The sequence below is a fragment of the Orbicella franksi genome, chromosome 2 (genome assembly GCF_964199315.1).
Source record: "Orbicella franksi chromosome 2, jaOrbFran1.1, whole genome shotgun sequence".
Classification (NCBI taxonomy): domain Eukaryota; kingdom Metazoa; phylum Cnidaria; class Anthozoa; order Scleractinia; family Merulinidae; genus Orbicella; species Orbicella franksi.
The window spans coordinates 3747012-3761144 of NC_138146.1; the positions used below are offsets into that span (position 1 = coordinate 3747012).

A 14133-nucleotide genomic window follows, 5' to 3' on the forward strand; every position below is an offset into this window, starting at 1 on the left:
GGCGGGTGTTGTGTCCTTTAAGGTAAGACATTTTGGCGTTTTTCTGCTTTTATGTGCTCTTCTGTAGCTTGTTCTTATATTATCATGAGTGAGATTTATTCCTTCAAATTGAAAAGTAACTTGCAGACGTTAATGCAAGTGGAAGGAAACGTTTTTAGCAGGTAAATTTTCAATCACATGGCAATAACATTGCACTTCATTAGGGCTTCAATACCTCAGTCAATACATATTCTAAGCTACTAAATTACTAGGTTGGTCTTCATAACAAATATTGTCCAAGAGTAAATAGCTGTGCATATTTTTTAACCCAGTTGGAAGCTAAATTTTAGGGCTTTTAGTAAGGTTTTTAGCAGGAGGGCAACTGGTTTCCACAGGTGGGATAACTTTTTAAACTGCACTTCATTATGAGAATAACTTTTCCCTAGGTGATCAAACCTGGTGGGCAAAATCATCCTCACAGCCAGTCAATTTGCCTGTTGTGTGGTATACTCATCCTGCTTTCAGTGGACAAGATATTTTTATCGATTAAGCAAATTAGTGGGGAAACCTTTGGGGTAGTTGTTGCTATCTGCATGCTATAAACAGAGTTTGCTCTGTTGTGTTGAATCTTCCATTTATCGTAACACTGTAACCTCATGTGTTTTGCAGTTTTTCCAATGCTTACAAGGCTTGAATGATTTTAATACCTTTCCTATTTTTTGCCAGATAGAAAAGAGAGCTGCAGCCATGAAGTCTATTTGCTGATACTTCTATAGAAAGAAATTCTCGTTGAGATCCCATATAAGGTGGGTCACGATTTCTTTGTGTTTGGTTGAAGGGTTCTGTTGGTCTTAAATGGCTAGTGCACTGAACTGCACATCAAGCAGTCTTTGGTTTGTTCTTGGGTAGGACACTTTGCGCTCACTGTGCCTCTCACCACTGAGGTGTACAATTGGTGTTAATTGAATTCAATGCTGGGCCTAACCCTGCAACAGACTAGCATCCCATCTAGGGGGTGCTGGGAGGGGAGAAATACTTTTTTTTATCATTTCAATGCTTTCAAAACCAGTATTAGCTCGAGTGTTTTGGATCACTTGGACTGACACAGATTCTACCTTACCTCTTCCCTAGTAAGGTTGAAACGTTTTTGAAGAAATCTGTTGACTTAGTTTTAATTGTGCAGGTTCTAAAGGCTGTCATAAAGGCTAAAACATTTTCTTTTTCTTACCAGATACTAATATTAATAATAATAATAATAATAGTAATAGTAATAATAATAGTAATAATAATAATAATAATAATAAATATATCTTATTAGATGTTTTAGTGTGTAGTATCGCTGTATATTTTTACGAGTTGTGCCGTATTTTGACGAGCCCATTGGGCGAGTCAAAATACAAACGATGAGTGTGATAGTGCCATATTAGAGTGCATGTACTGCATGTGTCTTGATAACTTTCCTGGTTACATATAGAACTTCATTCAAATTATGGAGTCATTGATTTATTTATTTTTTGCCATGACATTTTTCGGATTTTCATTGTTGTGGGAATTTCCCAACTGGAATTTCAGATGACACTGGGAATGTTCTTGAAATAGCTATCAAAGTGAAAGTCGTTTTCAGTCGTAGTTTCATAAAAGTCTTCTTGTCAGATCAAAGGTGAACAGGAGAAAGCCATAATTACCAGTAAATCACTGTAAAATCTATTATAATTCTCTAATTGTCTTGCACGTACTTCCTTGAAAAGGTTTGTTTGCATTAGTATTATATTTGAACAACGGTTGGAATTTTAAAGCAACTTTGTTGTTATGCGCTTGTGTAAAATATTTCAATTTATGTAAACAACTATTTGGTCATAAGCATCCAGCAAATTACATTACTTTTATTTTAATACTGTAAAAATGGGAAGTTACCTTAAAGATTTTTATTTTTGAAAGCTTTCAAGCATTTCACAATTTATTTAAAAAATTGCGACTAACAATCACGCGTGGAAATATATCCCATTTTGTCGCGAACATTTTTGCCGTGCAATTTCGCCATTGAGCTTTTCGCCTGCATACATTGCAAATGAAGGTTAATTTTAGAGTGCTATATTTTAGGCGGTGCTATTTATTTCATGTTGCTGCTTGTCCACATTTTAAGTTGTTTTTGATATTATGTAAATTCCGTGTATTTCTATGATGATGATATACATGTAACCAATTCCTGAGGGGGGAATTAACTTGTAAACTTTAGTCGAGTATACACTGTATGTACACACTGTATATTTTGTACTTTGGGTTTGAGTATACCCATTGTTTATTGGACGTTTTGTTTATCTGTCTTTCAGGCTGCCATCTCAAGTGTACATGCAGCCACATTAACATGGAGAAAGAAGCAAAGGAAAGCAATGAACTTCATTTAGATGGTTCTTTAGTGAATCATGTTTTAAAAGTAAGGTAGTTTTTCAAGACAACGTTTACCTCAATTGAGTTTCTTGCAAAATATTTTTATTAGGGCGAAGCTCATATTAGAGATTTCACAACACAAAGCTCAAGAGTCAAAAGAGAACATTGGAAATTACTGTTCAATTGTCCAGTATCTGTCAAATTGTCTTGTATCTTGCAAGTTTTCGAGGAAGCCGTGAATTTTTAAGTTTGTAGCTTTAAAACTAAGCTAGAGCACTGGCATTACATGGATTTGTTTTCATAATCCGAATTTTCAGCCTAGAAATCTCATTATTAAACTCATTGAAATTACTGTCTAATTTTCTAGTATCTATTTCTAGTTTTCAAGGAGGCATTGAATTGATGAATAAGTTGCGCTTTTAAAAGGGCCAAGAAAAAAAAAATCAAAAAGTGGAAAAATCGTTCTTAGAAAAAAAAGTCTGCAATTTTAAATGGTGTCTGGTTTTGAGTCAAACATTATACTGAATCTTTTGGTGGAAAAAATCTTGCACTCTGTAGGATTTTTCCCATCGAAAGTCAAACTATATGTTTGTTTTCTGGCTTGACTCTGTTCAAAAGCGCAGAAGTTTTTTTCTTTTTGGCACCCCTCCATAGTCAAAAAATAGTAAAAGAGATAGCCTACATTTTGACTAGTTACCAGGCCCTTTTAAAAAAGCGCAATTTTTTTATTTTAGTTACTTATATTCAAATTGTTTGTAATGAATTTCAATTGAATTATTAAAAAGCCAATAAAAGTTATATTGAAGACACGTGTGTAATTGACTTGTATTTGCTGTAGTATTTTTGTTGTCTTTACTGTTTTTTTTAATATTTTTTCAACAATACTAAAATAATGTACACAACAAAAACCACCACTTGCTGTTTTCATTTCATTTTATTGTTTTGCAATAAGTAATTAATTACTTGGAAATCAGTTAAAATAATTACAACGCGTGAAGAAGAAAGTTCGCGTTTAAAAACTAAGACTTTTGGCGGGAAAATTTTAAAAATTTGCACAGCGTTTCCCCTTACAACTTTTTTGAGAAAAATTTAATGAGGTTACCCTTCAGAAGTTTTTGATCGCAAAAAATTCTTAAAGGCAACAGTCAACAGAAAATCCCGTCAAAAACTGTTGCATCACCTCGCATTGAAAAAGCAATTTTTATGTTTCAAGAAAGTTTTTTTCCCGTCACGAATTAAAGTTTTGCCAAACAGTCTTCAATTTTCATTTTTCAACGAACTTCGCGATGGTTTTCGTGCGAGGCGATGCAAGAGTTCCTTGAGACATGAAAAATATGAAATGGCAAATGGATCGAATAAGCCACAAAATAAATTTAATTCCGAAATGTAATTTTAATTCTCGCAGTGATTGTTGAAAACCGTTTCAACAAGCCGAGCTAGTTTAATTTTATATTCAATCGAGTTTGATCTGCACTGAAATGTTTGTAACTTGCCATTTCATATCTTCCTCTGTCAGATGATAATATAGATGGTACACTTCGGATCAGTTGCACGGGAGCAAGAACACTCTTATCGATCAAAATCCAATCATAGTTCCCCCGCAACATTTTCCAATTTCGATGGTTTATAACCCATTTAAGTTTCGCCAATAAGTTAATGTTCTCTTCCAATGCGACCGTTCGCTCCGTTCTCTTTTCCCGTGCAACAACTCAAGTGTAAACACCACAAAATAATCAATATCTGGTAGCACAAAGATGTTTATTCCAAAAATACCGCTAAATTTCTTCGGCCGGTTCAGTATATTTTATAACTCGTGAAGTCAAAACAATCTCGGAATAATCCACAGCAAAAATATAAATCGCTTGTTGAAAAGTTTTGCAAAATATCTTACACTGGTTTGAACAAGGCTTATCAAAGACAATACTTATGTGCTTCTTTTTGAGGTTCAGAAATTTAATCGTTAGAAATGCAAAGGAAGACAAACATGTTATGCAAAAGCACCACGAGAACTTTGCACAACAAGGCACGTTTTTAAGACCAATCAGGAGATTATCTCTTGTACCAGTTCATATGCAAATATTATCATCCTTGGTAACAAATTTGTTGCTGGCCTAATTTGTTTATGATTGTTAATTAGAAAATTGTTGGTAGCCTATTTAGTCTTGATCAGTGTAATAGCTAATTTCAAGTGTTTATATTGTACAGTCGGCAGAATCGAATTTGATTTGCAAATGTTCAAGCAGCATTTCAAGAAACAGGTTCTGTATTTTCAGTACAGCTCAACTCTTGCATTACTTTGTCTTAACTGTAGTTCTGAGAATTTGGTAGCACATCAAGACAATATCTTCTAGTCGATGATTTTGTTTATCACCTCTCGCTATCCTTCTTTGCTTTCTACAACACCTTTTATGAACCAGATATTGATCTTAAAAGCCTAAACGTTCAATATCTAGAGGATAAACAAACGTTGATCTGTTGTTAAGGTGGCACTTTCTAAACTAGAGAGTTGTGTAGTTTGTCCAATAACCTGAAGATATTTTCAATTTATTTTCAAGTACCTGTGGTACAACTACATGCAAGAAAATCTTCGATAACTATCTCGGTGATCACATGATTCTGAATGCACTTTATAATCTCTAGAAATTTCCCTTTAGCCTTCATTTTTTACAGTTAGTTATCGTTGGGAAATCTTCGGAAGTCTTCGGAAATCTTCGAATGATCTCCGAAATACTATCGGATTCTCGGATGGCTGTCGGCAGCCGTTCGGAATCTTGGTAGGTTAGATTTGCAATCGACGTTTTTCGACAGATTCTACAAATATTTGATTTTAAGTGTGTTTCAGATTGTTAAACGTGTTTGCAGATAATTTCATAATACAATTGTGTTTTCACGTGATTAATTCAGATGACTTTCCGTACTCTTTCATGATCGAGTGTAATTTTCACTGTCCTGGCATTTTTCTGCTTTATTACATTCAAATTTGAGGCTTTAGTCGATGAAAATTTAATGCTTCAAGATAATTTTAATAGAAGCAAGACAATTTAAATTTGTTACAGAATAATTTTGTTTCTTCCAATATAGTTTTTTTTTTTGGCATGTTTCACGCTACACTTCTTTACCCGATCTGAAGAGAGTAAAATTCTAATTCTAGAAAGACAAATTGTTTTTGGTAGCATGAATTTTCATTTCGTTGTCGTACAGGCCATTTAAATCTCCTTTTTCCATAAAAAGCACCCCATAAAAATCACGCGTCTTCACAAATATTTACATAGTTGTGCCAAATATAGTGCCGCCGTAAAAACTCAACGTTGTTTATCCACTTAAAATAATTCTTGAAATCATATCGACCAAAATGGTAGCCTACCAGAATCGAGATCCGTCAAATTAATTTCGGCCAAAGATTACTTATCGTCAGTCGTTCGAAACAAATAAATACCACGACTTTTGCTACTAGAAAAAAAACACAAAAAACAAAAACACCTCGACAAGTAATCCTTACAACGTAAGCTTCAAATGTATTGCCACCATTTTAATCGAAAGTTATGAAATTAAAATTCTTATCTCGTTGTCATCTCCAATGTTGAATAAGCATTAATTCCTCGTGAATTTCAATTTCTTCTTTTGTTCGTCGGGTCATGCCCATGAATTCTATCTTCGCCGTTAGGCCATTTCCTCTCCTTAGAAGGAAGAAAATAAAGAGAAACATAAGCCTTTTTCTCGGGACAAATGTATTTCCAAGATACACTATATTACTACTAGAGCAAGCAGCGACCAAAGCTCGTAGAAACCGGCTGCACGTGGTAACGGTTTTCAACTTTCAGGGAGCAACACGTAACGAGAGTAAGAACAAGAATATCAAACAAAATTAGCGCAAGTATCTTACAAACTTTCGCAAAATTTATTTCTTAACCCTTCGCTGAACCGTGTAATCTCAGTGTTTGCAAAACTACGACTATCTGGTTTATGAACGAAGCTGTGTGAAGCTCGGCAAAGAAAATTGCGAGCGAAGGGTGGAACTTAACTTAACGAAGGTAGAAATTGTTCCGTTTGGTGAAGAGCAAAAATATTGAAACGTACACTCACCATTAATATTTAAATACTTCACTCTCATCCTGCTTTATCTTCTTGGAAGGAAGAACATGGGCAGATTCGACATCACCAGGAGCACATAAATTCACGTCTTCACTCTATGACCAAATGTCATGAATATTGATTAATAACTAGAAACAATCGCTGACAAAAACGTCGCCGCATATTTTCACGACTTGGATGCTAATTCTTATGTAAAACTATATATTGTCAGTCACTTCAAAAATATCAATTTCACTCGAGATCTTTGCATTTTTAGGCTTTATCAAGACGGCAATACGTGAAATTAAATGGATTTGTGAAAACTGATTCAAGCAGCCGTCATATCTGGTAAAATAACCCTTTTCTGATGATCTTATTGGTCAATTTTTGCAAGGTTTTAAATATCTCCGATTTAAGACCTGTTGGCCTACGCCGAATCAAAGCTTATCAGTTGGGTAAAACTAGAAACCATTAGAAAAGAAAAGAACTATCTTGATTAAACCGTTTCCCACTTACTGACTTTTCCCTTGCATCCGTAACCCTGTGGGCTTGTAATCGTTCTTTTCAACGTGCACTCCCTTGTACATTTCCTCTTATCTTTCTCTTTCCATTTCTCCTACTAATTCCTGCGCTTTCAGCCGCGAAAATCGTTCATTCCTCTGTGGGACTCCCACACCGCTCTGTGTGTTACCCAAAGTCTTCCCGGCGAGTTCCCTGCTATGTCACCCATACTTTTGCTGTGAATTTCCGGATGCCTTTGCCTAGTTAAGCATGCACCGCAGGTTTCCTCTTGAATTTGGCCATCACTTCCCCTCGCATGCCTTGCGTGCATTCAGTTTGCGCCCCAGCTTCTATTTCCCGTGCGTTTAATTATACGTTGTTCCGTACATTTTTCCATACGCAACCGCTTTCGTTTCCCCCTCGGTTTTCTGATGGGGTCTCCTTTGCATACCGTTCCCCAGGCCTGTGTATTCACCGTGGGTCCCCGCAAGTGTTTTCCCGTTCATCACACCATGCGTTCCAAGTGAGTTCCCCGCTATTTGGGCGGCCGTTACCGCCAAAAATACAAACAATGTAAACGCAACAGTTTAGAATAAGTAGAAATGGTTTACCATTGTCCTTTGTAAGTTGGTACAGATAATTTCGAAAAGATGCAGTTAAAATACAGTTGGACAGGTTCTCGCTTACATTTCCCTGCAAATGACATTCCTTTTTAAGGATATTCACCTTGCATGAGCCTCCATTGGAAGTTAGCTAGTTCAAGTCTAATTCTGAGAATGTGAAAATGACCCATACCTGTGTATTTACCTCGCTCCCTTTTGAATTTCCCGAATCTAGCTGAACGTTTTACAAGGCCTTAGTGCCACTGTAGCAAGGACTGTAAGATCAACCTCTGGAGGACGAGGACTGGCACACAGGCTCTCCCCACTCCTTGCACACCTTCAAGCAAATTTGCACGGGTGCAGTTCAGCCGTGCACCAGTGTGGTAGGGTGAGAACACTTAAATAATCAGCTAGAAGAAACGCTCAATCCAGTTTTGTCCCTGGTTAATGTTGTCACGCAACACTTTGCTCTTATGTGACAAAGGGCCACAACTGGACAAGAATCCCTCTGTTAGTAGCCTGAATTTCAGCCGCCTCCTCTGCTCGCTAAGTCACTGAAATTCAGGCTACTCTGTTAGAAGTGTCTCAGTCACAGTTGTATCGCCAATTCTCTGGTTGACTTTGTATAACCCCTCACCCCCCCCCCCCCCCAACAAAATAATAATCAATAACAGAAACCTGAACCTTCAAATTCTCCTTGACTTTATTAAAAAAAAAAAAAGAGCTATGGCGGACAAATTTGAGCACTGCTTTGATGTTATAGAAAATCCCAACCTAACTAAAGGTGACTTGTTACACAAGCCGTTTTTTTTTCTTTTAATGCAAGGCGATTATCAAGGCGATTATATAGTCTGCTGTCTACACTAATGAGAGCCTCCCGAGGGGGTGGGGGGTAGCATGTTTCCTTCATCCTTTGACAATTTCACTTTTTCTCCCTTTAATATTCCCTGTTTCAATCAATTCCATTGTTCTCTAATTTTTTCTTCTTGTTCCCAAGAAATAAATGATCATGTTCCCTGGATACCTAAAGCCCCTAGGAGTCCGTTGCTAACAGACATCCTATGCAGAATCACAGGGAATACCGTTAAATCTACTTGGATACCACAAGATCTTGCATTAAAGATCAGGGCAGTAGAATCCTGTAAGATCTTGGACAGGATCAAATGATATCATGGTTTAAAATACAATTGTAACACCTGCCGTGTAGCGCTTCATCTACATGCACAACAGATTCACTCCAAGCTATAAGTCTAAATTACAGGGAATTACTACAATTATTCTAAAATCAGCTGAGAATAAAGCAGCAGATCAAGAATGCCATACATCATCAAGCATAATAACAGACAATTTTCTTAATGTCAATCTGTGGTCTGCTTGACACAGCTTGGTCAAATTAGATATCAATCTTAGTAATTAAAAAAAGGTAAGCAACTAACTGTCACTACATTTTAAGTCAGATAGACACAATCTCTTTATCTCAATAGAAGGAAACGTCAACTGAAAAAAAAATGGTTTTCTTTTACAGTACATACATTTATATATAAAAAAGACTAATAATATTAAAAAAAAAAACCAAAAAAAATAAACATGGATCCACAGTTACAACTGGGAAAGATACAAGTAGCTAATGCATGACATATTTTAAACAATTCCTTATTTTTCTTAGGGCAAATGTACTACGAACATATTTTTAAGTTACAACAGGATGAAAATTATTGTTTTCGAACACATCAATTCAACTTGAACATGAGGTGAAGTATCAATTACATTTAAATTAGCTTCCTTTTTCATCTTGGTTGATTACCCTTTTTACCATTTCCAAAGCCATTTCCCCATTGTCTGAGGGGACCATGTGGCCTGCTTTCATAATGTAGTAAAGCTCTAAATTCTTGTAAGCCTTGTAGAATGCTGCTGTGTTTCTGTTCTTAAACCCTGAAGGCGTATAAAGGGGTACGCGGCTGGTGGCTTTAAATGCTGGTAATCCATCCCAATCAAGTTTAGCGATCCAATCCTCTGCTCCGAGGGTATCGCAAATCATGTCCAATTGGCCCTGATAAACGACAACTTTCAAGCCATAATTCAAAAGTTTGCTGACATCATCTATCACTGGTTTCATGAAATCCACTGCCTGGTATGTAAACACCTCTCCCGACTGCCCACCCCATGTGACATTTGGCGGTATAATGCCCAACTTCTTTCTGATTACACCATTCATGAGTTCTGTCAGAGGGTCAGTATACAGACGACCAACGTGACGAGCGTAAAGGCGATCCAGAATGTCACTGCTTAGTGATCGGAACTTAGTAGGGAAGGGTGGAGCATTGTGTAAGAGAATGTTATAAACATCAACATTATCTGTTGTTTCTGCGATGACCACCTCAGTTTTATCCCAGAGTTCAGTAGCTTTAACGTATTGACCCTTAGAAACAGCATCGGCGGTAGCTTGAGCTGCGTTGTTGACCAGCTCAAGGTCTTTTCCATCCAGCTGTGACACAGCATAAAGATATGGGCCCCAGGTCAACACTGAATCTACTGGTGAAATCCACGAATCTCCCAGGGCCACCCCTCTGAAGTTGCACTTGATGCCTCCAGATTGAATGGCTTGATATAGAGCAACGCCAAAGGCAGATGTCATCTTGCCACCATACGACTCGCAGAAGATGTAAAAAGGAATCTCTTGAAAAACTGGTTGTTTGTCCAGAAAGGCAATGAAGAGAGTAACAAGGTCGTCTGCTATGCCTGGAACAAAATTTTGAAAATCAAAATAAATTCAACATTGCTACTCAACAAGATGTATGCATGTATGGATGGATGTGAATTATTGATGAAAACCAAAGCTATGAAAGGTAACAGATATGAAGCTTTCTATCAGAATGGTGAGCTTAATTGCTTTAATGTTACTTCAAAATAACTGATTTTCGGATCATTAGTAAGGACAACAACAGTGTTTGTTAGTGTCAGCCCTGGGGGTAGTGATATTCTAAAAGACCTAAAAACAGCTGCTTGATATTCCCAAAATTAGAACACTACAGGACAGAAATGCTCTAGATAACAGATAAAGCTACAGAAATTTGTTTAAATCTATAGTGTCCCACCAAAATATCATTTTGCCCATATCACTTCAACTTGTAAAAGCATTGTACAACCCATCTATGTGTCCTTCACCTTCATTCTCCTTCCAACCCCATCCCCAAAAGAAAAAATCCAACAGCAACAACTACAATAATATCGGGACTAATCATTTTGCCGATCATGTTACAAGATTAAAATCATTTTGGATGCGGAATTAATCCTAAATTTCCGTGTCTCACTATTTTTTCATCGTGTACTATTAATTATAGTGTTCTAAGTCTGTTCAAGTTTGCACTGAATACCAGTCAGCGGTCTACACCTACACGCGGTTCGAGAGTGAGTTCCTGTGTTTTGACAGACAAGTCCCGTGAAAGTCACGCGATTTATAATTAAAAAGAAAACAAAACTTTTCTCTCCAGCCCCAGCGCTGCGATCAGCGCGAAACCCATTCATTAAACCCAGATATAGTCCAGATAAAACATGGTTTCACAAAAAGAATCGATCAAACCAAATAAAAAGACCATAATTCTATACGTAATTATGTAATGTGATTGCAAGGTAACTCGCCTGTTACGTTTGTGGTGAAGGCTTTGTTGTCGGTGACATAACTATAACCGGAACCCACAGGGTTATCAACGAATAGAACATTAGCAACTTGCAGCCAGGTCGTATTACGAGGCTTAAGCTCCACTGTGAGCGGACCAAGCTCTTCGAAATTTCCGAAACCCGTGGAAGAACCGCCTGGACCTCCTTGTAGCCACATGATCAGAGGTTTGTCGACGCGCTCTGAAGGATCGCTTGTGCTCGCTCCATAAAGCCACCAGAACATGAATGCATTTTCCCGCACTTGAACATAGTTCCAGTCTTCGTCTGGTATTTGAGACGACGTCGACTTAGAGGAAGAAAGCGCAATTAAAGCAGAAAATAGCGAAACCAGAACCACTACTGAGACGCTGCAACCTTCCGCCATGTCTGCAATTGACATTCGGTACCAAGCCCCACGCTTCCGTCTTGTTTAGCAGACCCAGGCCACCCAGCCAACCTTCATTTGGAACAAAGCTAATAAAGCTGAGATTAAAGATACAAATTAGTCAAATTATCTGAAGAAACGCATGTTGTAATCGAAAAACACATATGGTTCTGGTATAATTTTTTCGATGCTCCCAAAGGGCTGGATGGAAAACTCAGGCTGGGGTCCCGGGTCCCGGGGTTCCGGGCTGTCGAAAACAGGGTGTTATGGTGGAAAACACAGGGTCTGGTGGAAAACACGGGGTGTGGTGGAAAACACGGGGCGTGGTGGAAAACACGGGGTGTGGTGGAAAGCACGGGATGTGGTGGAAAACACGGGGTGCGGTGGAAAACCCGGGGTCTAAGTGCAAAACAGGGGGTCTATGTGGAAAACACGGGATCTGGTGGAAAACACGGGCTCTAAGTGCAAAACACGAGGTCTGAGTGGAAAACAAAAGGTGTGGTGGAAAACACGGGGTCTAAGTGCAAAACAGGGAGTCTAAGTGGAAAACACGAGGTGTGGTGGAAAACACGGGGTGTGGTGGAAAATACGGGGTGTGCGTGGAAAACACGGGGTCTGGTGCAAAACATGGGGTCTAAGTGGAAAACACGGGGGTATAATAAAAATGAGAAGTCGAAATTTTGTTAGTTTCAATTGCAATGAAAATCAATTCAAAATGTTGGCGTGAAACGCGTTTTTCAAGCATTTCGTAGGAAATAAAAAACTTCCGGAGGCGGAGGATTTTGGGGGGGATCACTGCATTTTTAGGATGACAGAAGGGGGATCAGTCATATATGACAGCCCAAAAGGGGGGATCACTAGATGCCACATGCCCATACAGACTTGGTGGATGGCTATTTGGCACTCTAAAAAGTAACTTTGCAATTTTCAAACACTTGGGTTGGTTAGTAGCTGGTATGTCAACTGACAAATGATCAGTCACAGGGTTCTTAGTAGAACGGCGGAATTTTAGCGGCCGTAAAATCGGCGGAATGTAGCACCTGTTCCGGTCATCAAAATTTGTACACATATAACAATAAATTAAGACTTGCAGACTGAGACGTTTCAAGAAGAAAATAGTATTTAAATTAAAAAAATTGAAACAGCGCTACTTGCTACATCTAATGTTATGATCATAAACAACTCATTTGCCGTAACACTTTGCCCCCCAAAATACATGAAATCGCATCTTTGGCGACCTGCAATTTCAAAATTTACCGGGGGAGCATACCCCGGACCCTCTACGCTGGCTTGCCCCTTCGGGCGAATCGGGCCTCACTTTAATTTATTCCAACTGTTATGCTTTACTGGACGCCTGTGAAAACTTCTGCTAAGAACCCTGATCAGACATCGAGAATCGAAGACACGGATCAAGAGACTTCACCATGGCGGTTTCATTAATCTGTAAGTCAGCATCATAGTTAGAAATATAACAGTCATATGACCGTTAAAAGCACTACCGCATATACTCGTCGAAAGGTGAATGTGTGCGAAGACAATGAGGGGGGATCACGAAATTTATTTATAGCAGTGAGGGGGATAATTCAATAAAATAACATTTAAAGGTGGGATCAGCTAAATGTTACTGTCTTTAGCCGAAAATCCTCCGGCGCCACCCCCAGGCGATAAATGAGTCAGAAATAATGACTGGACCGGTCCCTTAGTCGCGCTCAACGCTCAGGTCTAAAGTCGAAAGTGATTATTTGTGTAGAAAGGCTCTATCGTGGTTAAAGATACTAAGCAAAACAATCTTTATCATTTCAGTTTTTCTTTCTCAAAGATATAAAAAAAATCCACGCAAGTTACTGCAAAAAATAAAATAGACGCTCCATGCAAATGAAAACCCTGAACGGCACGTTGGTCCTCACGAAATGTTTAATTTGCCTTTTTGATCGGAAAACGCGTTCCACGCCGAGATGCTGAATTGATTTTCATTGCAATTTAAGATAACAAACCTTCGACTTCTCATTTTAGTGAGGAAAATTCATATTTTGGCGAGAAAAAAAACTGGTTCAACGTGTTTTTCACTTAGACGCCGTGTTTTCTACTTAGATCCCGTGTTTTGCACCAGACCCCCTGTTTTCCACCGTACCAAGTGTTTTCCACACCTCGGGACCCCGGCCCCGCGTTTTCCATCTACCCATCTACAGTCGAACCTCCGGTTGCGACCACCTCTCGTAAGCGTCCACCCCTCCGATCCTCAACGACCAGTTTTCCAAAATACAAAAAGTTTCCAAGTCAAATCACTATATTTGGAACCTCTTGTAAAGCGACCACCTCTCGTAAGCGACCGCGGCCACTTTTAGAGCTAAAACTTTGAAAGTTTCTTTTGTTTTTAACCACCAGTTAGCGACCACTTGACAGAAATTGGATAATAATGTGCTGTAAATTATCGAATTCCTCATTACTCAGGGGAAAAATTCACGAGGTTTCCTGTAGTCTAACTTTGAGCTAATGAGAACCCCCCCCCCCAAAAAAAAATATCGTACGGGTTAAGAAAGTTCAAACTTG

At 38.4% G+C, this 14133-nt stretch overlaps 1 protein-coding gene and 1 long non-coding RNA gene across 2 annotated transcripts in view; one reads left to right on the plus strand and one right to left on the minus strand.

Moving 5' to 3' along the window:
* Positions 1-3206, plus strand: part of LOC145477764 (uncharacterized) — a 5827-nt gene extending 2621 nt beyond the window's left edge. The window contains exons 1-3 of the long non-coding RNA XR_014048146.1: positions 1-22; positions 706-785; positions 2310-3206. The exon at positions 1-22 is cut by the window's left edge and continues 2621 nt beyond it. This is a non-coding gene — a long non-coding RNA (uncharacterized LOC145477764). The remainder of the gene's footprint in view (positions 23-705; positions 786-2309) is intronic.
* Positions 3207-8229: 5023 nt separating this feature from the next.
* On the minus strand, positions 8230-14097 carry LOC145477765 (retinoid-inducible serine carboxypeptidase-like). The gene is made up of 2 exons (XM_081455580.1): positions 11181-14097; positions 8230-10280 (listed from the first exon to the last, which is right to left on the minus strand). The coding sequence occupies exons 1-2, from the start codon at positions 11596-11598 to the stop codon at positions 9316-9318; spliced, it is 1383 nt and encodes a 460-aa protein (XP_081311706.1). The 5' UTR covers positions 11599-14097; the 3' UTR covers positions 8230-9315.
* Between the last annotated feature and the right edge of the window lie 36 nt (positions 14098-14133).

Bases quoted from the DNA above. Each gene is read 5' to 3' on its own strand.
- LOC145477765 (XM_081455580.1), bottom strand. From the start codon at position 11,598: ATGTCAATTGCAGACATGGCGGAAGGTTGCAGCGTCTCAGTAGTGGTT. The intron at 10,281-11,180 runs GCGAGTTACCTT...ATTTTGTTCCAG, and splicing joins CTTCACCACAAACGTAACAG to GCATAGCAGACGACCTTGTT.